The following is a 26,900-nucleotide window of genomic DNA, read 5'->3' as shown; positions in this document are numbered from 1 at the left end:
GAGGATTTTGCCTGGCAAACTGCATCAAAGCGCGAGGAGGAAGTGTAACCGCCGCAGCGGCACCTCCGCCTGCTAAATCGCCGGGAGCGCGGCAAGGCCGGGACGAAGTCAAGCGCCGAATCGCGCACGGACGGGACTTGTCCTGGCACCGAAAGGAAGGGGCGGAGTCCACCCCCCATCCGAGCTGCAACCCCGGGGATACTTTTCGAGCGATTAACTGGTGGAAATCGGGTCGTGGCGCGACACCCTCTTCCCCATTGCTCTTCTCGGGAGAGCGGTGGAGTTTGGGATAGCAGCAGCATGTAAGGAGGACGGCGCCTCTCCCAAGCCTGGATGCTGTGAGACAGAAGACTTCCTGGGAACCCTGGACACTGAGGGGTGCGATTGGAGAAGGACCAGACTGGGGCCTCGGTGAAGTGGCAGCAGCACACCCCTCCCCACCCGAAAGGCCTAATGCTGCCGCCTACAGCTCTGCTCCTCTGCCCAGGAATGCAGCTGTGCCACAGCTGGAACCCCCCTGTGCCGGGCAGACGCCCCCCTGGTAGCCGGATCTAGAGAAAGTCTGGACATTTTGGTGTGGGGGCTCCCACCCTCTGTGGCCCCAGCGGGTGGTCCTTCTGGGAAAAACCTCTATAAGGATGCTGGCCGGATGGAGAGAGCTGTCCACAGGAATAAGCGCTATACTTTGTTGCCTCCTCTTCTTCTGGCTGCTGTACTCTCATCCTCCCAAGGAAGGTAAGTAGATTCATGCATCTGCTTTGTGCTCTTGCAGAAACTGGCCTGTTAACAAACTCACCTCCAAGGCGATGCACTGTGAGCCAACACATTCAAATTGACCTTTTCATGAAGCCCTGACCTGAGCCCCCAACCCCTGCCTTTGGTCCCAGATCCTGGGTTCAAAGAGAGATAAATTCAGGGGTCTCTTTCTCACTCTTTGCACCTTGTGGTCCAAGGCTATCCTACTCCCCTGATGTATATGATGTATAAAAGCACCAGTGATAAGGGTGTATTTAGAATCTCTCTGGCAAAATGCCTGGATACATTAAGCAAAACTACATATTTTGACTAAGGGATGTAGAGACACAGAAAACCAAAGCATGTTAATGCAAGTAACACTTTGGCATAGCAATAGCAGGGCTTTTGCAGAGGGCTTAGAGTCTTCCAACCTGCTGCCACCGTCGCTACCACCAGCACCAAGTTAAAACAGAATAAAGACTAGGCTGAGGAAAGATGGCTTCTGCCCTAGCAAACAGCATGGATACGTTTGGTTAGTGACATTCTGGTCCAGTCAAAGTTTGTTTTTGCATCTTTTGATTGAAAGGGAGCCAATTTCCCCTTTTATGAAATACAGGAAAAGTGTGTGTGGGGGGGTGACTGGTGACATCACTTTCAGCCAATCCCAGACCTTCTTTCACTGGCTTCTCAGGGTCATTTTCAGGATTTAAATTTCAAAGGCATAGGACACCATTTCATTCCCTACAGGTTTTTCGCACAGGTAGCAGGATTTACCAAAGAGGAAGATGGGACATTTTAAAGCTCTAATTCAGTACAGAATTATGTGAGCTTCAGCCTGCATGTGACAGCCCACCTGGCAGGAGGTTTAGGAAACATATATTTTGTCATTAACAAACAAACAAAACATTTTCTATATCTGAGAAAGCTTCTGATGACCCATGACCAGGTTGGAGGATGAATGTTCCTGCCAGGAAGAACCACCTACCTTCAACAATCCAACACAAAAGAACAAAGAAGGGAAATTTTCGCAAAAAGGAGAGAACACAAGGCACCTGAAAGGAGGGCCAGTGGCCATGCTGGCTGGGAAAGATGGAAACTGTAGTCCAAAACATTTGCAAATCATCTGGTTGGAGAAAGTGCTTGGAGAGAGTCGTGTTGAACTCCGTGAGACTTATATCTGAAGAGGCAGGTGTAGAGTTGTCCTGTGAATTTATCTTCTCCCTGCACCAAAGCCCTTTTCCTTCGCATCTTCTTTGAAGTAGGCAGAACTTGGCTTCTGTGTTATTCATTCCCTGCTAGACAATCACATTTATATATTGCTGTAGAAGACAAGTAGAATTCCTTCAGAAACTGTTTCTAACAGGTGGTGTGATTTTACAGAGCCAAATTGCCCTCTTCTCCAATGAAGTCCTCTCTCAAACAGGGGCATTCCAGATGTTTGAGAGCACAGTTTCCATCATTTTCAGTTACTGGCCACTCTGGAAGGAGGCAATGGGAATGGCAGCCCACCAGAAAGGTGGGGAATGCAGTCTTAGTGCCTGCAAGGTGAATTTTACTGGAGGAGTCTCCACACAAAGAAGGAAAGATTAATCCTCTCGGGGGGGTCACCAGTGGTTGAATGGGGACCTTTTTATTTTAAATAGCGCTGGGTGTGAATGAAAAGTGGTGTGTCCATGTTTATGTCTTGAGTTGGAGAATTGACTGTGTCTGAGCCCAGCTGTTCCACTGGACGACATCTTACAAATTTGCCCAGGCCATCATGCAATGGGAGGTGGACATGCTTCTCCATGCAATATGGAGATTAGGACCAGGTAAGCCCCCCTTCTCCATATTGTAATGTGGAGGGCTTTCCAACACTAGTTTTGTCTTGGGGAGTTGCCCATTTTCAAGACTCCATTTCTCTCGCTGGATCCCCACCCGCTACTCCACACATCCGCAAGCTTAGCCTGTATCCTGTCTTATGCCTTCGCCAAAAGAGAGAGAGACACGTCTATGTGCAATGTAAAGCCACAGTGTAAGAATCAGTGATCTCGGGACAAATGCTGGTGAATAAGATGTTGACCTCACACCATCTATATCTGCTCATAGGGTCAAACCATGGGATAGGCTCAAGAAGTAGGCCATGGAAAATGCTTCTGCCTGAGTTCCCAGGGAGCCCAAATTGGTGTTCTCCGGGTGTTTTGGAGTTCAGCTCTTGCCAGTGCCAGCCAGTGGTAAGAACATGGGAAGTTGTAAGTACAAAACACCTGTAGGGAAGGCTAGAATAGACGACGCGGGGTAGGCTCTGGGATAAGTCTGGGGCTACCTGGAAGACCGAAAGCTCACTGGTGGTTCTGATACCTCAAAAGAGTGCTTTCTTTCCTAAAGAAAGCATTGCCTCCTACCAGTTAGGCCTGTGGGGCTAGGTTATAAAAACAAGAATGTATCTCACCTCTTGGAGTTCCCAACCCAATTGGTTTGATTTTCTTTACAGAAGTGTAAAGGCCTGCGGACAGTCAGGTTATAAAATTCAGTATGAGATTCAGGACAACTGTTTCGGCTGCCCCGCCTCACAATGGAGTAAAAAGGATTGTGCACTTCTAGGCAAAAGACCCCTTGCCGCACATTTCTGGCCCCATGATGAATAAGTGTGGTCTGCCGGTTTTACTTTGGTTCAGTTCCATTGACTCAAAGTCTCACTTTCAGATGCTGGCTTCCAGGAGTCCTAGTTTTTGGAGTGGCAGACATCAGTCTGTCAGAGGACCCTCATGTCTGTCCATCTGTCTTTATTCTGTTTTCATAATAACCAGGAAAATCCCATCTATTAAGGTAGCAGGAACAAGCCTTGTTAAATAACTGATGTGTCACCCTGGGTTGCACCCTGCTTCCTCCCCCCACCCCCAGCTCACACAGTGCAACCCCTCTGCAAACCCAGCAACTGCAGATGAAATCTTGTGCTGATGGTTACTCACCCAGAAGCATAAAAAGCACCGTCAGCGTAAATGTTCCACGCAGAGCTCCCCAGGCAGGGCCTCTTGCAAACGAGGATGTGAGGGGCACTTGCAGATCCATGAGGATCCATAAATAATGTCACAATTAGCAACTGTGGCTAAACATTTATGCAATAATTCAGAGGATGCAGCTGTAGCCTGGCAGCCAGGAGTAATGGGTTCAGTGCTGCGTCCAGCATGAAAGCGTCAAGAAACTGCCACATTTGCAGTGAGAATTCCAGGTGTGTTGCGGGTTGGGATGACAGTTGTGTGCTGTCCAGAAGAGCTCACTGAGCAGTTCAGGAGCAGATGAGGCAGGAATTGTTCACAGTCCATTGCTGCACCTTTAGGGCAAGGAAAACACCTGCTTATAGACAGTCTTTTGAGTAACGCAGATCTCAGGGCAATATGGTGTTGTAAAAAGACAGAATGTGCGGCATCTTCATGACTAACTAGTTCTTTTTGTTTAGCCTTTTAGATTTGATCAAATACAAACTGGTTTAGCCATTAAGATGCCCCTGGACCATCTGCCTCAACACTCCAGCAGGCTATCGCTGCAACTCTTCTGCAGGAATTCTGTTCAGCTTCAAAATATGCCTGCTCCTGAAAAATAACTTTTTGGTGCAGTAGAAACTCGATCTGATCCTTTTTGTGCCTCCCTTTCTCTCTGATCAACGAGGCAATGACTGTTCATTTCCATACAATACATTCCAGCCTTGAATAAAATATGCTGTGGGGGAGTTTTGAAGAGGCTTAAAATCTGGAGCACCTCCACTTCCAAAGAACCCTAGAGTTGGAGACTGACATTTGTCAGATGTGCTATAGAAAAGCTTAGCTCTGCTTCAGTAGCCCTTCATAGTAAGATGCACCTTGACTTCAGATTCATTTACTATCCAGTGAGAATGACATTTGCAAAGCAGTGTACCCAAAGCAGAACATTCCAGTGTGGAATTGTCACACATGACAGACTATAGAGGGGCTTTGTGTTAATTCAATATGAAAATAAATGAAATAAAGCTTCTGCTGAAAGCCTCGTTCTTTGAGCGAATCCAGAAAGGGTGCCCCCGTGTGCTGCTGGACCTTCTGTATGATCATCTGTCTGTATAGGGGTGATTCCAATAAATCAGTAAACTCAAGGCTAAATTTGCATATTTTGGCTTGCCATTCTTTCCCAAGGAAGTTATGCCTTATGCCTGCTTCAGAGAAGGTGTGTGAGGGCTAATTAAGACGATATCAGCTTTTCCTAACTTGGTGCCCTCCAAATGTTTTAGACTTCAGTTCCCATCAGCTCCAGCCAACAGAATCAGTGATCAGGAATGCTGGGAGTTGTAGTCCAAAATGCCTAGACAGCAGGGTGGAGAGGGAATGCAGTCCATATAAATGGCAAATTCTGCAGCTGCAAAAAGATATAAAAGTGCTAACTGTTGATTTTGCTAATAGGTAGAGAATGTCAACAGACAGAGATGGCACTTAATAAAACACACACGAGAGAAGGCTATTACAAAGCAGAAAGAGGATGGAGCTAAAGGAGTGCTTGCCCCCTAATTTCCCGCCTTCCTTTCCTTTATAAAGTAGGCCAGTGTTGTTACCTCCATACTGCAAACGCAAGACTGACACTGAGAGACAATTCCCCCAGGGTCCACACAGAATGCAATTCCATGTTTACTTACCTGGGAATGAGCCTCATTGAACTCAGTGAGAGATTTGAGTAGACATGTCTAGGATTGTGGCTGTTAATGACTCGTAGCTAGTATGACATGGGATCCAGGCACCTTCTGGCCCTGAACCCCTATCCCAAATTAATACCAAATTATGGTTGGCGCTATCCAAGTTGTGCTTCCATGAAGCATTTTGTGAGCAAATGTCAGTTTTGTGGGATCTGTTTTTCTGTTTTGTTACAAGAACACTCCCTGAGGTGTCCATCAGCCAGAGCCAGGGACTCGGGAGGTGGACCTGCCTGAACATGGAGGCCTGGGGAGACCTACACCACTCCATGAAGTATCCATCAGGATGACTTCATATAGGCACATGACTCCGCCTGAGATAGAACAGATCAGAAATTCTAATAGGAGTGTGGCATCTTTTACTTTGTTGCTATTGTTAAACAACTGGAAGCCATAAACCTTTGCCAATTCACTACAAATCATCCCACGATATCCTGATCTGTCTTCTGCCCATCTTTTGGTGGGCTTGTGTGTAGCATGGCTGATGGATGATGCCTCAAACCTTGCCTTGCCTTTGGACAGAATGTTGCTCTTGATCATTTTGAGAGCCTTTGGGTCCCCTGATTGCATCTGAAGACAAGGAATAATGTAGAGTGGAATGCAATGGATGAGTCCTGGTAGGTACAGATAATCACCTAGTATTGGTTTCTACTGAGATTTGGGACAGAAGCGGGTGGGAGAAACTATCATGTTAAGTGCATTCATTCAGCACTTAGTGTAACTAGGAAACTAGGAAAATCAGAAAACTAGGAAAACACCAAACAAGGTGTTGGAAGACCAACCATTTTTATTCCAGAAAGACTAAGCCTGAAATAAATGGTATCATCTGTTTCTACTCCTGCAATCAGTGACATAGAATATAATTGCCTTTCTATACTTAAGGGCATATTTTTGAGATCACAGAACATGGCAGCTATCCCTTAATGTGTTTTAATCACCTCTTTGTTCAGACAGTTAAAGTAGCTGAAGTGTTTCCCACTTTTCTTTCAAATCAATATATCTCAGACTGATGTTTCAGTTTTTCATTTTGATTTTTCCCCATCTCTGGCTGGTTTCTGCACTGATCTTTAGCCTGGTTGTAATACACAGCAGGGACAAATGAGCTGCTTGAACAGGCAAGGTTCAGCTACCTGTCTGCAGGTCACGTCTAGACCTTGGGATGCTGAATCACATGTAAATTTGCTCCCAGGACAATGGTCCTGCTTACCACTTCAAGCACCATTCTTGAGTGCAGCACTGTTCCTTGCAATGTCCACATGGACATTGTAGGAACGCTGGCAAGTTAGCCACTGAAGCAAGTCCAGTGATGATGGTATCTAAACCGTAAACTAGTCCGTCCTTGTTCTGTGTGGCATTTTCCCTCAACCTCTTCTGGAGAACTACCATCATTAAGAAAGCAACCATTTACTGGGGACGACATGATGCAGACTACACCAGCCGTTTCCAGACTGCTCCAGGACACATCATGAGAAAAACTGTAAGGCCCTGGGGATAGGAACAGTTCAGTACCGAGGCACCAACCTTGTGCCTTCCAGATGTTTCGGACTTCAGCTTTAATCAGCCCAAGCCAGCATGGTCAATGGTCATTGTAATCCAACACACTACAGATTCAGGAAAGGACATTCGGTTGGGGGGCATTAGGTTGAGGAAGGCTGAGTTACATTATGGCCCACAACTCTGACCCACAGAGAGCAGTCACATGTAAAAGCAGCCCCATCCAGACACTCTTGCTTGCCCATCGCATCTGCTGCTTCTGAGAGCAACAACTTTGTCATTCACGGGCAGTCCTGGTTGCTGTGGCTATGCCAGGGTCTCCTGCACTCACCTTGCTGAGTGTGAGAGTCGTGAGCCACTCTAACCATGCTGGGGCCTGTGCCCGGGTTTGCTGCAATGACCAGGCCATGGCCGCAGCAGGGATGATCTCAGTGCTCGTGGCCCGCGTGCAGCCGCTGTGTGAAACGGCCTCCCTGCAGGTGACCGGGCCGCCTCGGGCAGCAGGGGCTTGCAGCAGAGCCGCGAGTGCCACGTCGTCTGCTGAGTCTGAGTCCCCTAGGCTAGCCTGCTGTCTCACGCAAGTCTGCTGGCCCACTGGGCATGTTGAGGCAAGGTTCAGTTGTCATGTGGCCACGCTTCCTGTGTGTGGAACAGAGAAGGGTCATCTTATTCTTTGCCTCAGGGAGCAAATCGCCTGTGGCTGGTCGTTTCTCTTGGCCATGTTGGGTCACAGAAACCTCCCCACATGAGTAAATTGAAAGGGATGTCTGAAAAATTCAACAGGGATTCAGATGAGTTCCAGTTTCTTTGGATCTGAGCTGCAGATTCTGCAGTGGACCAGCTTTTTCTGAGTTGTAGAGGTTCTGTGGACTTGCAAACTGCTTTTCACTTTGGGATGGGAGAGGATTTTATGCTCTTTTACATTAGAACAATGAGCACTAGCACAAATGTGCAAGCAGAATAAAATTCTGGTTTAAAAAAAGATTCCATTAATAAGTGGCTGATGGAATGAAAGACATTAGCAATGCATGAAACCCAGCTGGAATGGGTTGAACAACATTCACACATCTCTAGTGATGCTAGAGAACACCAATGCCAGCATGCAAATTTGTCAAGCTAAGTTATGATGAGTGTATGCGCACATGGCATCTGTGGCACTGAACAATCACAAAGGATCAGGTCCCCAGTCTCCACAAGCATGAAAAGTTACAAAAGAGCAGGCAGCGAGGTAAATCATACCCAGCAAATGCAGTTCTAATAGAAACGTCTTAGCTTCTCACATCTACTTATTCAGATAACAAATAACTTTCTCCTGCAGAGAGAGAGCACTGGAGATTGAATGTATATATTACAGACCAAATAAATATGAAAAGGCTGCCGCATGTGTCTGTATAAATCCCAGTGATTTTGTATGGTTTCATCACATGAATGCCATTGGAGAAGATGTGAGGAAATGAGAAACTGTTGTTACCCATCTAATAGAGGAAGCAGGGAAATGGATAAACGTATTTAAAGGGACCATATTATTATTATTTTAAAGGGGGGATCTGTATCCAGAATATTTTATATGCCACAGTAGGACAGCCAGACAAAGCAAAGAATTAAAGCAAATTCAGGGAAAAGAAGAAATAAGCAGAGGCAGATTAGCAGCCCAGCTGGATGGACGGTCCTTGTCCAGCTGGGAATCAATCCAGTCTTCCTTGGGAGCTCCCTGTGCTTTTCTCTGGATAACAGCTGATGGCAGGACCGAGAGTGCAGCGGGAGAGGGAAGCCAAAGAATCCGTGCACACCCGTTCGCCCTCCACTCGACAGGCCCAGGTGGATAAGCGGCGAGGACAAGCAAGTTTCATGGAAAGGGTCTTCCAAGTCTGTTGCACAAGTGGTGAATCGGCAGGTGCTTCTAGACAACCCTTTTAGCATGCAGCCGTTCTGCCACATTCACAGAACTGTATCTGGGCAGGGGGAGCATCTTCCAGCTGATGCCTCCTTCCATCCAGGGCCTCCGCTCCTTTCCCAGGGCTTATTTTCTCTTCTTTCTTACCACAGGGAACCTGTTAAGGGGGCAAGTTGAAGTACTTTTGATGGGTAGTGCTGGGAGACCTCCACCTGCAAGCACCATGTGTGAGGTAGTCATACTGAGGGGTGCTTATGGTGGCTGGGGGTGGGGCCATCAAATGAATGGCTGCAGGCTCTAGTCTGAGAACCCCAGTGCTTTACAACGTTTACAGAAAGAATCCAGCCCTTCCCCGAGCAGGGCCTTGGATCAGCATGGCATTAACAAGGTAGATGTTTGCCATGTCGCACTTATTGTATTTTGGGGTGGGCAGCATGTGGGCTGCATGTGGACCCCCTGGCCTTTTTTGCAGGCACACACCCAGCTACCAAATGTTCCATGGCAATGACTAAAAGAGTGTCATTTAAAAAATAAATAAAACAAGGCATGCCAGGACAGTGTCCTTTGTTCAGCAGGCTCCCAGAAGCCTTCCAGGAACGTGATTTTGCTCCTCCGGAATTTTGTTGGCAAATGGGTGGTGTGGCAGTGGGGGGCAGAGGGGCAGCCCCCAGTGCAGCCCTGAAGTTGTATATGATGCAGTAGTTTGGAACTAGTAGCTCCTCAACAATCTGTCCCCGTGGGACTAGCGGTAGAGAAGAAAGGGGTCCAGTTAGTGACGTATCACAAAGCTTAAGTGTGTGGTTGACAATGGGGTCGGATGGCTTTGGACATTGCCACACTTAGCTATCTTATTATACTATACTGAAACCTTCTATCAACAGAGGGGTGGGTAGCCAGCCAGCCAGACCTATTTGCCCTCCTGCCCCCTGAGATCGGCAGCAGAGGCCCTCCTCCGGGAACCCTCTGTGAAAGATGTTAGGAGACAGAGTACCTGGAGGAGGGCCTTCTCTGCGGTGGCGCCCCGACTATGGAATGCGCTCCCCAGAGAGGTCTGCCTGGCGCCGTCATTATATGTTTTTCAGCACCAGGTTAAGACCTTTTTATTCAATCAATATTTTAATATGTTTTAGTATTGAATTTAATTATTGTATTTTATTAATTTGCAGCCAGAATGGTCATCAATTTATTTATGCTGCTAGCCGTCCAGAGACATTAGTAATTGGACGGCATACAAATTTTATAAATAAATAAATAGATAGATAGATAGATAGATAGATAGATAGATAGACCCAGCTTCCTTTTTATCCTCCCAGCTGGTCTCTAGAGTTGGGTTTATTTGTTGTTGTTGTTAGTACAAAAATTATCATAGGGAGCACACCCAACTATTTTATGGGGAGTGGTTGGCTTTATTCTGTAAGCTATCCAGAGAGCTTATGGCTAGTGAGGTGGCATATAAATTGAATAAATGAAGTTATAGTGCCATGCCCATGCATTTTACTTTGCCATCATTTAATGAAAGATGCATGAGTGAAGCTTGTTTGGTTTTTCAGGATGCCTTTTGTGAGCTTGCTTGCCTATGTCCTGGTCTCCCAGAAACCAAATCAGAAAGCAGGCAACATATTTGGTGGTTCTGCAGGGGCATCTCTCCCTACTAGTGCAGGACCTCTGGGCCACCACCACCTGAGGCAGCATTTTTAATGTAAGAGGCCTCTCTTCTAGCTCCTTGTATTGGTGAACAGGCCACAAACTCGTCCTGTTCTGCTGAGATTCAGCCTGTCATGTGTCCCAATGTCTTACTGCAGGAAAAGAACTGGAAGTGGGTACCTGTGAAATCACAGCACTGGACAGAGATATGAGCCATCCCAAGAGGATGATTGCCAGGCAGACGGCACGGTGTGCCTGTAGAAGGGGCCAAGTCGCGGGGACAACTAAAGCAAAGCCTGCCTGTGTAGATGGTAAGAGACCAAGTTTCCTTCTCTCTTGTGCCAAAGATCGGACCCAGCAAGGAACAAAATAGCCTCAAAGTTCAGCAGAGTGCTGAGGTTTCCTGGGGTTCCTACCAATGCACATCACAGCCTCCGCAATGGCAGAGATTGCTGATTTCCCCCCTCTGAAGCTACATGTTACTCACATAGCTTTAGAATTTGTATTTTGCAAGTCAGGCCAACAAACCAGTTGAGTTTCTCCTGGGCTATCTATGATCCGAGGAAAGCAGGCAGCTCACCAAGCAGCTTTTAATGTTTTCCGCAGTCTAGGAATGAACAGGTCAGAGCTTAACAGAAAGAGCAGAACCATATGAGGGAAGGGAAACCAAAGAGTTTGCAAAAAATAGGGCTGCTTGACCAGTACACAAGCAGTGAAGCATATAGCCACTGTCCTTATTCCAAGGATTTGGCACCCTGCCCTTGGGCCTAGTCAAGACATACGGAAGTTTTATTGTGACTGAATTCTAGTTGCAAAACATTTTGCAGCAAACAGAAGCAAAAGAGAGCAAATCAGGAGCTATTGAGCTGGTCTGCTCCTCACTTGTCTTAGCCAGAGTGGTTAGAACCACTTTGCCACCACTAAGAGAAACCTGGCAAATATTGCCAGCAATACCTGTCACCTCTCCTAGATGAAGAAAGAAAACTGCTGGGAAACAATCTCAGGCTGTGGCATTTGAACACTGTGCTAACCTGACCCTCAGCTTCTTGGCTGCATGACTTTTGTGGAGCCAGAGCTACTTCGCTCAATCTCATTTGGGGAGTCATTGAATTTAAAGGGGGGAAAACACAGAGAAAGAAAAAAAAACTGAATGCAAAATGCACTGAATGTTCTCTGAGGCCTTCAGGCTTGTGAGAAGCTTCCCTGGGGCATCGACGTGCCAGCATGTGTTATCTTGTGTTGCTCTCTGCTATGCAGAGCTGGCGCAACAGTGACATGCTACCTGTGTTGCTACGTGGGTTGGGGGGGTATGCGTCCTCTGCTGTGGGTGGATGTTTGGTATCTGTGGCGTGAGGCTATTCTGGGCCTGCAGGTGGCTGCAATCTGATATTTGGAGGTGTTGCAACTACAGCATAAAGCCGAATAGGTTTGATGCACGCACTTTTCATTTCCTTCTTTCTGCTTTTACTTCCACTCTTCCCCTCGGCCCCTGCTTCCGTTGCATCTTGGTGCACTTACCCTTCCTTTTCGAACAGATTTTCTCAGTGATGAAAGAAATACTTTTACAGTGCAATCCAGTGCATATTTACTCAGAAGTAAATATGAGAAACCCACTCTCTTCCATGGGGTTTACTCCATGTAACTATGCATATGATTGCAATCTTCATCCTGTACTAAGTTTAGCCTAGTATCATGGTTTCTAACAGCAGTGAAGGGAGGGATGGAGCTGTGGCTCCATTTACTTCTATTGCTCTATAAAATGAACACCTGGAAAGATCTTGTGCCAGGCCTACAGAAGTATTCAGCTGCAACTCCCATCTTCCCAGCCATGGCTGGGAATGATGGAATCTGTAGTCAAATGCATCTGGAGGGCACCTGCCTGGGAAGGCTCCTTTGTGTCTGGTGCTTTATTTGAGTATTCTTCGTTACATATGCACCTAATTTTTGTCTCCCCCTCTTTGTGTGTTTTGCTTCTCTCCCCCAACGATTCCCTTCCTCCTTCATGTCCACGGCTGCGTCTGGCAGCCCAGATCATTGTCAACAAGCAGTGGTGCGGGATGGAGCCCTGTGATGATGGGGAACTCTGCACGTTGTTAATAAATCGTTCAGGCTGGAGCTGCACTAGGCAACTGGGACGAATAAAGACGGTCACGGTAAGTAAACTGTCCTGGTTCTTTCAGCCAGTCAAGCTGAGGTGGAAGGGGGCCAAGTGACAACTTGCTCCTTGGGAACAAGCGTGCTGAGTTGAGGGGAGGAGGAGAGCTGTAGGCTGTAATGTGGCCAGTGGGGGATGGCAAATGGTGTTCCTTTTGGGGGAATAAGGAAAGATTTTCTGGGGTCATCACCCACTTTACCATCGGTGCCATAGCGAGTCTTTTCCCTAAAGCAATTTTGGATGCACCAGCTGCGAGGAAAGTCGATATGCAATATCTGTTTGTATTCCGTGTAAACACCTGATGAAACTTAGCACTGAAGAGGACAATCCTCTGCATGCCTAGACAGAAAAGTATCCTACAGTGTCCAGCTTACCATGCTGCCTAGTGAAGGTTGGGAGTTGTAGGACTTTTTTTTCTGTCCTACAACTCTTTTTCTTTTCCGCATAAGATAGTTCTCCAAATGTATTGTTAATGCAGAACCTCGACCGAGTCCAGCTTTCTGAGAATCTTACGCCTCCAAACATTGCAAGGGTTGCAAATGTGGCAAACGCCTGCTGAGCTCAGAGGTGAGGGGAAGTGGCGAGCAGTGACTGGAAGAGAGGACTGTACCTGTTCTGTACAACCTTTGTTCCAGTTCCTGCACCTGTTAGATGACACTGGAGTGAACGATGCTTGGAGGAGAGGGGCATGGGATGGCAGTTGTGGGATGCTGGGAATTTTGCTCATCGACAGCTTGAAGAGGAACTGGGCGGAGGGGAGAGGGAATGGAGTCTGGGAAAGGGCTACTCCAATCACATCTGTCCCAGGCTTCAGCTTGCTGTAGAATTAGTTTTCCTTGGCCCTCAGATAAACAGCCAGCCTGTTGTTAACACTGGGGAAATAGCAGCCAGGACTTCCTCTAACACCTCCACTGTGCTGTTAGCCTGAGTAAAACTATGTGAGATCCACTTGAGATCCACTTGAGCCAGCGCACATGTTCATCTAGCCCCATGTTGTTCCGAAGTCTCAGAACGTGTGAAGCTGCCTTAAAGCAAGTGAGGGCATCGGTTTGTGTAGCCCTGTCATGCCTGTGCCAACTTTCCCCTGCCTGGGTACCCTCCAGATGTGCAAGACTAGAGCTCTGCTTATTCACTGGGAATGATGGGAGTTGCAGTCCAGCATATAGGGAAGGCACTAGGTGGGGGAAGGCTGCTTTGCTTGGATTGGAAGCAGCTGTTCAAGCCTCCGAGGGAGGTGGCCTTAGGCCTGGTATTTAAGATCCCCTTGAATTGCAGGTGACAGGCATTTGACCCATCCTGGGGCCTTCTGCAGGTCAAGGATGTGCAGTGCCACTGAGCTGTGGGTTCTCACTGGCTGGGGCCTTCCAGTGTTTCATGGAGAAACCTTCCCTAACCCAGATGCTTATCAGACTGGGCTTCGGACTGAGTGATGCAAAACAACAACCTTCCTATTGCAATATGGTCCATCTTCACTGAAATACCTTTCTTACTGTTGTTCTTTTGCAGGAGTGGGCAACTTGTGGCTTTCTGAATGTGTTGGCCCACAACTCCTATAAGACCTAGCTGGGATGAAGGATGCTGGGACTTGTGAGCCAAAAGACCTGGAAGGCCACCCTCGCCCACTATAATATCTCCTTTCCTAGCCAAACTCTGCAAAATGCATTTGAGAATATGCCTAGCAAACCAGTTTGAGAGATTCAGTGTGCATGTGCCATGCGGGTGTGTGTGTAGCCAGCAGGAATGGTATCTGGGTAGTACTGTTTGGAGTCTTGTTTCCTCAGACACTGTTTCCACAGATTTCAGAGAGACTTTCTCCTAAGAAAGTGTACAGAGAATTGCAGCCTCAGCTACCGATGCCCTTCAGTTTAGTTAGCTTTTCATCAAAAGAAGCCAGTCATTTCCTGCAACAACTGGCAAAGCGAGAGGGGTATTGCAGTGGTCACTGCTACCTCATCACGTCTGAAAGGTAATCCCGCAGTTGCATCCTTTCCCACGCCTTTCTCCCCGCTATTCTGAAGAGCAGACAAAGGGAAGATGTGCCGCTACTTGTAGCTTATTTCTGATGTCGCATGAGGAATTTCCATAGGATGTTCCCATACTGTGAAACCTTTCACACATCACCTGTGGTAGTTCCCCAGCAAGGCTGTGTTTATAAATGGCTTCGTGTCAGCAGGAAGAGCCATTTGTCTGAAGCTGCCGACTCTCTAATTCTGTGATGGGCATGGTATTCCCAGGTATCCTTTCTTGAAGTCAGAGCAGCATGTGCTTCTGTGTGCAGCGATTATGTTTTCAACACATACCAGTTCTGTGCACCATCTGCTGGGAAGATGTTTTGTTGGCTCTGCTTGGGTCAGGTTATAAATCTTTAAATAAATAAATACCTTTTAAAAAGGAGGGAGGTACTACAGCTTATGCCTTCCCAGGAATCTTGTCTCTGTGGCCTTCATATAAACAATTTATTGGGCAGGAAAGGACAGCCTGTACATGGATGGAAGCAGATATCTGCGAACTCCAACAAGGGAGTTTTACCCTGCAGTCCTTTATGGCTCTGCTCAGAAGTAAGTCCCATTCAGTTCAATAGGATTCCTTCCTAGGTACACGTGCATAGCAAGAGTAACCAGGAGGAAGATAGGCTCTCTGCAGATCCCTGAGCAACGTGCAATTCATGAGCAAAGATTTCCAACTCCCAATTGTCTAACAATGCCACAAGCTAAAAAACTCTCCCCCCATCTCCCTTAAATTAGTTCACGAAGAAAGAACCTTGTCTGAAATCCAGAGGGGATTTTGTATGGAAGTGCTTGCCAGGTTGGCTGTGGTGCTGATCACAAATGCCTGTACTGAGCATGTGTTCAGAGGCAACTTGTTCCCAAATTCTTGGTGCAAGTCCCCTTGCCTGAACCATGGATCTGACTGATGGATCACAGGCTCCTAGCAAAACATGAAGCAGCTCCTAAAAGTCTGTCTGTGCACCCCCGATGTATGTGATTGTAGACTTAGGTTCCATGTCCTACGCCAAATTAGAAGGCACAGCGAGTGGTCAGCAACAGCGAACCCCAACCCTAGGTGGGCTCTGGTTTCTCCCTCACCTCCCAGGCCCAATATTTTAATGTCCAGGGTGCTTGTGTTGAGAACAATGTGCACAAAGGTAGGATTGGAGGCTGATGTTTTTGAAAAGCTCAGAGTGTATCCAGCATCCAAAGCACTTAAGGGTCACTTCATGCTCCATCAAAGTTGAAAGAGCAGGGGGAATTACTGGGAAATAAAGGAGACTCAAACCTGTGATGAACTTTAGTCGAAATTGCGATGCAGTTATTTCTTCCAGTTTATCCTGCAAGCACAGGAAAGCATTGCCTGCTGCCGCCTGAGGGGAATCAGCCTAGCTAATAGAGTTTGCGCATGGGCCAGGCATAAGGTTTTGCAAGCTATTAATATAACTCACTTGCAGGGACCCACAGTAGGCAATTTATGTCTCGAAGTTCACCGCAAGCACATCTCTGAGCTACCCAGACAGGTAGAGGTGGATTTGGGTGGGCTTTACACAAGCTTCGTGGCACAGAGGGGGAATAATAAGACCTGGGAAGAAAGAGCTTGCAAGGCCTGCTTCTGAAAGCAATCCTTGCAACAGAAGAGCGTGGCTAAGTGTCCTTGGCTCTGCAGGGGGCAGTTCAGGGTGGAGTGTGGTGCAGCTCTGGCACAAATAATTGTGTGTTGTTGCAGATGCCTGTCTTGTTCAGTGCAAACAGTGATGGTGGCATCTGGGACAGGTTCTGGTGCTTTCTTTATCCTGGAGGAAAATGCCAGTTATTTTCCCTCCATTCTGCTTGGCAAGCTTTGAGCTGAAGACAGCATCTGTGCTCGAAGGGGCTGCTCCACTGCTCCCTCCCTCAGCCTCCTTCTCATGTGCTGCTGTTGCAGGAAGGGGCGGACTGTAAAGGCAACAACTGCCCCAGGTTAAGCTATTGTTATTTTTATTTAATTGATTGGATACATTTCTATACCACCTGATACCTGAAGGTTGGTTCAGAGAACAAAATTTCAAGCTATAGCATAAAATAAAATTGCACAAGATAAGGAGTACATGTTACCTTTACAGCCACCTTCAGGGGTACGTTAGTCTCAAAGCAAAAATTTGGCAAGGCAGATGTGGCCCATTTTCAGTATGTCACATTAGATCAATATAAAGATTTGGAAAGGGTGTTTTTTAAGCCTAGCTGTTGAGGGTAGAAAGGAGGAAGGCACCAGAGTAAAGAACAGAGGAAGCGATGGACTGTATGGCTGGGTTGAAGGGAAGTGTGTGTGAGAAAGAAACAGACATCATGGAGTGGCTTAGGCCTTCCCATATCTGGCATGTGAGCCCTGACAGATTTCCCCTGAGAAAATGCAGCCCTTTGGGAGGAAAAGGTACCTTGCCTGAAGATAAACCTTCTCCAGCTTCTTACTCAAGATCACAGCTAGTTTTGAGCAAGCCGTTTCTCTGTGGGGCATTTCACAGGAGATGGCTCTTGTTTTGTCCAACTGGAAGCATTGCCGGCAATTAGAGTTGAATGGGGGGAAATAACATGGAGGCACACAGAGTTACATCCCTTCCTCAAATGCTCAGAAATCTGGGAAAGGGGAGAGATGATCATGCTGTGGCTTTGACTACAGAGTATATGGATAACCTCATTTCTATGCTCCCCATGAGAGAGGAAACTTTTAAGTAGCTGTCATGTGGGCTCACGGGACATCTGAGGATGCCCTGTTAGTAAGATGTAAGGAGTGCAGGTTCCAATTCATCTCCCGCCTTTTGAGTGTTGTTTGGGAAGACGGGCTTAGTGCTGTAGCTCAGTTCTGCATTTGCTGACACTGTGCAGCAGGCAGAGCTGGACTTTTGTTTTCCACCATTCAGAGCCTGGATCCAAGGAATTGCTTTGGCCTGTTAAAAAACGGTGATGTCTCCAGTTCTGGCTTGCAAGTGACCTCTGGCATGTGAGGCCCTGCAGCCAGGGCCTCTTCGCTCCCTCGGCTCCTCCCTGCTGGGTTTATAACAAGTCTTCTTGGCTGTGGTCCAGCCGAGGTGGGAAGGGAACGGAGGACTCCGGAGCACACCAAAGACCAAAAGAAGGAGGGGGAGGAGATGCCGGTTCGCTTCTTATTCAGGAGGCGTCCAAGCCGAACAGCTCCTGTAGCAACTCGCCCCCCCCCCCCCCCCGCCAGTGATCACTCTGATCCAGGAGCAGCTGCCAGGCTACTCGGTGTGTGAGGCCTGGGAGTCCGTGCTGCAGTCGGCGCAGCAAGTGAATAACAATGAATGGGAAGCTGGAGGTTGCTGGCTGGAGCTTCGGAAGGGCACTGGGATATATTCTATGAATGCCAGAGACTCGAAGAATTAGAGGAGAGTGAGTGATGCTCCCCAAAGAAGAGCACAGATGGCCACTGTCAGGCCAAGCCGGTTTGCCTCCTGCACATGTGGTGCTCTGGGCATTTGTCGGGCTGCCTAGACCAGCTTCCAAGACAGGCTCCTGCGCCAGTCAGAGATGTACTGAAGAAAATTCCACATGTGCAGATGTTTCCCCCTCTCTGGCCTTTTGCACCTGCTGAAGTTCCTTCTGTGCAGTTCTTAGGCCAGAACAGCATCATGCTTGGCACAGGGCTGCCAGTAGAGATGACACTGGGGAAAATAACATCAAGAGAGGGGTACTGTTCTCAGCAGCAGCCCTGTGTCAGGCATGCCATGCCATGCCTAAGAGTTGCAAAGGGGGAAGAGCTTTGGCAGGTGCAAAATGCCATTCTTTCTGCCTGCAGAAGAAAGGCTCTTGTTGAGTATTTCTCCACCCCTGCCAGCATACCAAATACCATGATATGGAGGAGGGGAATGGGGCCGTGGTGACATCACAATCTGAGTTGTTCTGCATTCCCCTCCTGCATATCATGCCGTTTGATACCCTGGCAGGGATGGGGAAATACTTGACATGAACCCTAAGTGTTCTGGCAGAGAGAATCCAAGCAAGGCTGCTTTTTTCACTGGCAGCTGTGCGACAAACATGATGTCCTGGCAAACATGATGTTCTGCCCCGGGAAGTTAGATGCTCTAGGCCTGGCAATCTTGTTTGAGGGGTGCTTTCATTAAGATTTAGCTGCTGACCTAGAAGTTTGAACTTCCACGAAATGTCCACTTAGGCTTCATAGATTTCTAGCAATTTTAAGCACACGTGGGTTTTAAATGAGCGCGGTTTTTGCCAGCCAGGTGATCCAGTAATTGAGGGCAGTGAACCAGTAGAGTTCCTGCCTGTTGGGGAACTTGTGGCTGGGAGGGACATTGGGAAACCCTTTTAAGGTTGGGTGGCACACAGGCTATGATTGTCTCTTGGCCTTGCCGTGTGACATTGAATCCTGGCAGATATGGCAGCTGAACACGTCCTTCTGTACTGCTCCAGGAGACTTCAGTTAGGGGCTGACAGAAAGGATTTACTGAGGAAGACTAGGGGTCCATTTAGGCAAGCATTCTGTCTGCAACAGGCTGGTCAAATGCTTTCGGGAAACCCCTAAATGAGTCATGAAGGGCAACAGTGCTACCCTTTCTTTCCTCACACACATGCAAACACTGCCACCAACTGGTATTCAAAGATTCAGGTAGTTCCCTCCAAGTCTCCAGGAGTCCTTTCTTGTACATTGATGGCACCATGTTGACTATATGAGGACTGGCACTCAGCAAATTGAAATCCCTGTTGCTAGATGCCTCGAAACCTAGAAATTGCACTGATCTGACATGACCAATGGACTTCTCTTGTGCAGACTTTTCTGATTTCCTTTTACAGCCATCTCAGCCAGTGGCCACCCATAAGTCAAGCGTGGAGTGTGGAAACACTTTCTGTTGTCTGTCTGTCTGTCCACCTCATGCATGCTATTATAAGTCTCAAGTCTTCCCTTGCTCTTAGGGATGGGCAATCCTGCCAGTTCTGATTCTGCTCAGTTTCTTATTTTCCCAGCATTAAAGTTTGCTCCATCCCATTCCTGGATCAGCTCTCAGATTTTTTAAAAGCTTGCATGAAAAATCACATAGTGTACCTTTCTCCTAATACGCACTTTGTATATACTAGGATAAAGTGTTTTGTTTACCATTTCCCAAACAAACATATTTGCAAATGGCCTTCCATAATTTGATGCATTTGAGGGTCATGTTTCCCTAATAAATACATTTGTGTGCATATTCCCCCCCCCCCCCGCCATTGTACACAGTTTTGTATACATTTTTAAAATTTGCAGACTACATCATCACATTCAGAAATGTGTGACTCTAAATGTAATAACTGTGTTTTGGTTATTGTGTAGATTTGGAAGTACAATTTCAATAAGTTCACATGAAAATGCAATGCAAACAGATTTGTCACCCCCCTTGTTCTTTTAAAAATTAACATCTAGAAATAAATAAAGGAAAAGTATGCAAATCAATTCATAATGTTAATTACCTGTTGATTCACCTTTCCCAGCAAGACAATATCCTTTTCCAAATGGGATGACCTAGAATGTGTCCTATAGGCCAAATGTGGTTGCACTACTGATCTATGTTTATTATTTTCATACAGGGTTGCACTTCTTTTCCAGATAATCCTTAGCTACAGCTTCTTGCATTTGTTTTCAGCTCCTAGGTCTCTTTGCTGGTTCGTTTGTTCACTCCTACCATCTGCCTCCTGCTCATTAACTAGCTATTAATCCATTAGAGGATTGCTTGTCTTGTTCCATGATTGCCGAGTTTACTCAAGACCCTTGGGCAGCAGACAGCAGCCAGGGACGTTGTCAAAGTCTTTTTGGAAGTCCACTCATACGTTTTCAGGACCGTTGTCTGTGCTAATTGATACTTTCGCAACACTCAAGAAGACTGCTAAGGCACAGCTTTCCTTTACACTTCCATGCTGCTCCCTCAGCAAGGCTTGTCCTTCTGTGCAGGAATTCTAGTTTTGATTATGCTTTTCTCAAAATGCTCGGGACAGATATCAGGGTGACAGGCCTGGAATCCTCAGCTCTCCCCTACTGGGATCTCTCTTTGAAATTGTGTCCTACAGGCTGCCTTCTAAATTTCCATTAAGCAGGCTAGGCTTTAGTTATATGTTTTCAGTTTTTTAAAGAGGAGCTCCCTAAGAGCATGTTCCTTATTACCTTGAAGCCCCATCTCCAGTCAGCCTTTGGAATAACCAATAACCTATTGAAGCTAAGCCAAAATGTGCTCAACTGCTATTTCTCCCATTGATTCCTGCTTCCACTCCCCCTTCTTTGGTTGTTTCTTTTTCTGTTTTTAAAGGCCTTCTGCACAAGCCATTCCACTAGCTGTGGGACAGGGCATCATACAAGTAATTAAAAGCAAGCATACAGCACCACACCGTTGTTTCACATCCCTTTGGCATATATTCACACTAGTTACTACACAAGGCTTAGTGCAAGTTCATTAGGGTAGGTGTTGCTTGCACCAGCCAAGTATTTCACTGGTGGTTGCACAACTGCAATAATTCCACTTCTTGTTCTTTTCCCCTCTAATGTAACACTGGATGCAAAGCAATATTTCCATCCACCCATGTATAACATTAAATGCAAACCACCCATTCCCATCCATTATGATTTCTGTGCTTTTGGGATGAATGGTTTGTTTATCATATAGAACGACATCATTCCCAAGGCAGCCCTCCCTCACCTTTCCATAACCAAGGATAACTTTGTCTCACTGATTTGCTTTGCCCCTCCTGGTTTCTGAAATGTCTACTATTTCTGTGTTCTCTTTTAGCAGCAAGCAATACAATTCCCCGTCTTGTTCTGGTAGCTTGTAGTGCAGTCTCATGAAAACACCAGTGCAAAATATCTATACATTTTGTCCTTTTCCAACTGTCCTTTTCATGGGAAATTTATTCTATAACTCTCTGGTCTCATCAAATGGCTGTCATTTGATATCTGTTTGCTCATTGCCAGGAACTCCCCTGTCCCCGTTTTCATCACTTGCAACATGGACACTGCCATCCTTAAGAGTAGAGTCACATCTCGGACTGGATGCTCCCCAGCTGCTATCAGCTTTCTCCCAGAAATCAGCTTGAAAGCTGCTCTGTAAATGTTTTGATGTGAAAATATTAGCAGTCTGGTTCCATTGCAGTTCCGGTGGAGCCTGCATCTTTTGCACAGGCTTGGTCAGCCCCAGAAAAGTTCTCCAGTGCCTAAAAAATCTAAATCTTTTCTTCCCGGCATCACTGTCTCTTCTATGTATTGAGACTCCTTTGCATGTAATTGTTCGACTGTTAAGGGAGGATAAATCCACCTCGGGCTTTGGGGACAGGAAATGGTGGAGAGAGGGAGAGAAGAGACTCATCCATATTTATCAAACATGATCGCAGATTTGGCAAATCCTGTCCGATTGCCCCAGCTCTATTTTGCATTATTAAATATTCATACAAACTGGTTGACAATGTGGAGTTTGCACATTTTTGCTGCTGAATCATTTATGTACAAAGGAGACAGAGCCCTGCAAAGAAAGACTTCCACTATTAACTCTGACCCACTTGGCTATGGCCTCTTGCCACAGTTTTGAGGTGCCAGCAGTGAATTCCCATAACCCCTACTATAAGAGTTGTACAGAGCTTGGACTCCATCACTTGCATTAGTCAAAATGCTCTAAAAACTAGCACATGATTACTTGAAAAATTCAGTAGCATTAAACAGGGAAGGATGTCAACATTTTCAAGTCAAACTGGAAGCATCCAACAAAGGGGAATTGAGGTTTCTGTTGTGACAGTATATATAGAAGTGCTAATTCCTATACCAAAAACATTAATCAGTTTTGTACTGAACTCTGCAAAATTTTTGAATAAGTGGATTCTTTTTTCCTTTATTCACCCTATGTGGAGGGAGTACACTCCCTCCCCTTCCAAAGCTCCCAGATTCTTCTAACCCAAAGGAAAATGCTGAGAGGGAGATTAGGAAATAAGATCCGGAACGAATGTACTTAAAGCTGTTACGATCCATCACCTGCCAGCATTGAGCATATTGGTAGGACTTAATAGGATAACTGCAAATAGATTACAGGCAGGTCGAAGGAGTGAACATTCTTGCATCCCCCACCTTTCATCCTGTGTATCAGGTCTGAGGAACATCTAGCCCTCCAGCTGTTGTTAGACTGCAAGTCACTTCAGCCCTAGTCAGCACAGGTGAAGCATGTCCGGGACTGTAATTCAAGAACATCTGGAGTGCCCACCTCTGCTGTATACACAGGGATGTTAAGAAACTAAATCCCAGAGGTGTATAAAGGGGATGATTCTTTAAATTGGTGTCACACAGCTATACTCACATGCCTTACATCTGAAGATGCCCTACCAGACTTGGTGCATCAGTGGTGAACTGGGCGAGAGTGGAGGGGGGGATGAGACATCACTGGACATGTGACATGTGGGATTTACATTCAGAATTACATTTACATTGTGGATTTTGATATCCTCTCCCTGTAAATCACCCTGGCATAGAAATGTTATAATAATAATAATAATAACAACAACAACAACAACAACTGTGCACTAGGGGGTATCATTCTTCCCCTTCGAAGACCAGAGAGAGCTCCAAGAAGCTCATGTGAATCAGTCCTTTCCTCCCCATGCCAGCAATTTCTATTTCAGAATAGTGACCCATAAAGCATGAAAGATCCAGAGGTTGCACTGGAAATTCCAGATGCCTTAGGCATGCTCTGAACTGAGCTGCTATCAGGGGCTGGATGGTTCCGCACTCTCCATACAAGGCCCTGAATTTAGATGGGGAGGTCTCCTCCAGAGTAAACATGAAAGGCAGACATAGCTGCCAGCTACCTCTCAGAAGTGATATCTGTGTTAGGCCCTTGTGAGGCTGAATGGTTTGCAAAACATCCACCATGGACATGGAGAGATGCTGTGTGTGTGTGTGTGTGGAGGCATGGTGGGAAGGGCCAGCCTTCGGGCGGACTTGTTCCGCATAATGGTCAGCTTCCTGTGGTTCCTAAGAGCACTTTCCGAAACAGCAGAGAACGACAGTAGCGGGAGCCAAGCAGGATCCACTGAAGAGCTGCTGCTTGCAGTGGAGATTTAGTGCCATTGTCATTCCTTTAGACAACAGCAGCTCCTCTTCTGCGCCTCCCTTATTGGCAGGATGATTCCTCCCCTACCAAACCAATGCATGAGCTCAGAGAAACTGCTACCCTGGGCTCAGGGTATGGACTGCTTCTCTGGAAGTGTTGAAAATCAGCAGAGTTGAATCCCGTCCTGGTCAAGTTTAACAACATTCCACTGAAATCGGTGAGGCTTATGTTAGTCCTGACTAACTGATCTCCCATGGATTTCAGTGTGTTCTCTAAGTATAACCAAGTCTGGATCCAACCCGGTGCCTTCATAAGTTAGTGTGATTAAAAAAAATCCCTTTCCATTTGAAAAGCATTCTTAAGGCCCCAGATTTTTCTGTGGGTGCCATAGTTCCTTCTCAGTGTTGCAGTTCTTGCCATGCAGATCCTTTTGTAATGGGGGAACAGGAGATGGGGCAGGTTCTCAGGTACTTCACTGAGAGTCCCTCTTCTTTACCTCACTGCTCTGTTCAGGAGATGCCTACATAAGTGTCCTGTTCTGTCAGACCCTTGCCTGAAACCCTGCCAAGCTGCTGCCAGCCAGTGCAAACCCTATGGAGGTAGTCTGACCCCTTTCCTGTGCTTAGTCTCATCGATTCTCTTTATGGTTTCTTCCCCCAGGTCTCCTGACAGCAGTCGTGCACCTGCCTGGAAGAGCAGCTTCTGGACTTCCTGTGCATGGATGCCACAGTTCGGGGGTCACCTCATCATGGGGGAAAGGGGCAAGCTACTTTTTCAGTACACAGTTGCCCCCATGAATCAGGGCCCGACCTCTCTGCAGCCCCTCTTACTGCCCGTACATGAGGCGCAAAGATCACTGGAACAGCATATTGGGCTTATACGAGTGAGGTTTCCTTTCCTTTTTCTCCCCAAAGCAAATATATCTATTTCTGGCTTACTTTGTAGGTTTTTAATCTGAAATAGAGTTCTCTGTAGATTCCCCCACCACCCCATGACAGTGGAAGATTTGCCACTCGGTACCCAAGATTTCGACAGGCCTCTTAGATTTGCGGGATGACTGCCTCCCCGAGACATATGGTTGTGACAGACTGAGGCAGTTGCTAAGAGTCTGGGATGTTCTCCAGTTGCTGTTAAGAAAATGTTCTTTTTCCTGTGCCTCTTCCTTTCACTCATCTCCTCCCCCCCAGTCCAAAGGAGGCGAGAAGATAATAAAGGAACACATCATTGCTGCCTCTCCAGGCCCGTCGTCTGCTCTGTATACAAAGAAAAACTGCATCAAAGGCTTGGAACTCCCTCCAGTAAAAGATCCTTGTGATATGGCAGGATGAATAACTTGGACAAAACCTGTATTTAACTAGCTTCTCTTCCATTTGTGTTTACAACTTCTTATTTATGTCAATTTATTCAGAGCACCTGCCCAATTTGATGGAATAATCCTCATTCACCAGTAATCAGGGGCAAGCTCAGAATCTGAGCAGAATTGATTTAATACGATTAGTTACATGCCATCATCAGTGTATTCTAACTCAAGAAGCTCTTCTTGGGACTGAGTCTTCACATCTGGCTTTAGTAACATAAATGCCCATCCAATTTGCCCCTCGGTCCAAACCTGTCAGCTTAGACTGCCTTGTAAATTTCTGAAGTGGTTGTTTTTGCAGGGCACAGTGGAAAACCTGTGAGATGGATGCATCTTTGAAATTGCACCTTGAACTGAAATGGTTATCCCTTCAAGCTTTGTTATGTAGGAACTAAAGCTACACTGAGGTAGCAGTTTCTCCCACATTATGATTTAGAGCTGTAGTGCTGACCTGGAAGTAGAAGAGAAGAAACCACAAACAGAAGGTACTGATTAAAACAGAATCTTGGGTGCTAATTGCTAGTCTGGACTGTGCCATCTACACCAATCCCATTCTACCCTAACCTGCCATTTTGACAAGCAGCAACCAGCCTGGGGATTGGTCCTATTCCTTCCTGGCTTGCAGGTATCAAGAAGAGCGGAATCCAGGATGATAATAATGATGCTCCGCTATGCATTCAAGGAGACACTTTTGATGGTTTTTTGTTTTTGTCTACAATCTGCCCTGTTAATTTCAGCTTCTTCCCCTGACCAAGGAATGAAACTTCTTTAACTTCTTGTGTTGTGTTGTCCCCATCACTGGGAGCATGATAAAAGAAACAAAACATTAAAAGCCTCCCATGATCCACTGACCAATGATTTGAGAATTAATGCTCTAGAAAGGTTAGCCCCTAAATGTAAAAGGTCTTGGAGTCCGATCTCATCCCAGCATCTCGTTTTTGTTTCATTGTGAGTTGGACTCTTTTATTTCAAGGGCCTTTTTCACTGTAATAAATTTCCAAAATTTGTGATGTCAAAAAATGTAAGGAAATAAAATTCTAACTTTATTAGTTAAAAAGGAGGGCCCTGCCCCTTCCTATTTTTACAGTAGCATGTTTTATGTATGCTCAGTGATAACAACCACACATAACATCCATATAGTGGGAGATGTATGGGTGTAGTTGTGAATTTTCCATATTTATCAAGAACAACTATACAAGTAGAGAATGTGGTTTCTGGAAGAGGACTCCCATATGTATAGGAAACGTGCAACCATTTGTTCTTGAACACAGACACAAACATGACATGGAATGCAGCAATGTTATACTCTAGACGCATTCCTATAGGGATTGATTAGAAGCATCTAAGGAGGGATTTGGATATAAAACACAGGCAACAGACTGCTCTTGTTTGGATGCTAAGCACGGGACCACCACCACCCGCCCCTGGTAATTACTGTAGCCCTGATCCTGTGTTCTCAGTTTGGGTACAGTAAATAGGAGAGGAGGGGGCGAGTGCTAGCGAAGTGCTCGTCACCATCATTGCATTCATGGCCTTGGACTCCGAGGATGACTTTCTGAAGAGGCGAACCTTCTGTCCCTATGGAGGCTTTCCACAGGATTGAGAACACTGATTTCCCAGGATTCTGAATCACAGGAGATCCAAGAAGCCCTTCCCTTCAGGAAGCCACTCTATGTAGAGCAGCCTTCCCCAGCCTTGTTCCTTCCAGACACATTTGCACTGCAACACCCAGCATTCCCAGTCAATAGACCTGCTGGATGGGAATTCTGAGAGCTGTGGTCCGAACGCCTCCAAGGTCACCAGATGGGGAAGGCTGATGTAGAGGGATGCTGAAGGGGGAATGTCTCCTTTTATGTCTACAAAGGATGAGAA

At 46.5% G+C, this 26,900-nt stretch overlaps 1 protein-coding gene across 1 annotated transcript in view; it reads left to right on the top strand.

Moving 5' to 3' along the window:
- The first annotated feature begins 638 nt into the window (after nt 1-638).
- The window catches only part of LOC123024298 (chemokine-like protein TAFA-5), a 73,572-nt gene continuing 47,310 nt past the window's right edge, over nt 639-26,900 (top strand). Inside the window, exons 1-3 of the mRNA XM_044431866.1 lie at nt 639-735; nt 10,619-10,771; nt 12,486-12,613. Coding sequence (XP_044287801.1) covers nt 639-735; nt 10,619-10,771; nt 12,486-12,613 — 378 coding nt within the window. The remainder of the gene's footprint in view (nt 736-10,618; nt 10,772-12,485; nt 12,614-26,900) is intronic.

Source organism: Varanus komodoensis, unplaced genomic scaffold, assembly GCF_004798865.1.
Source record: "Varanus komodoensis strain SLA01 unplaced genomic scaffold, ASM479886v1 scaffold1, whole genome shotgun sequence".
Lineage (NCBI taxonomy): Eukaryota > Metazoa > Chordata > Lepidosauria > Squamata > Varanidae > Varanus > Varanus komodoensis.
Note: the sequence above shows the minus strand (reverse complement) of the source record. Positions and strands in the feature narration are given on the sequence as shown.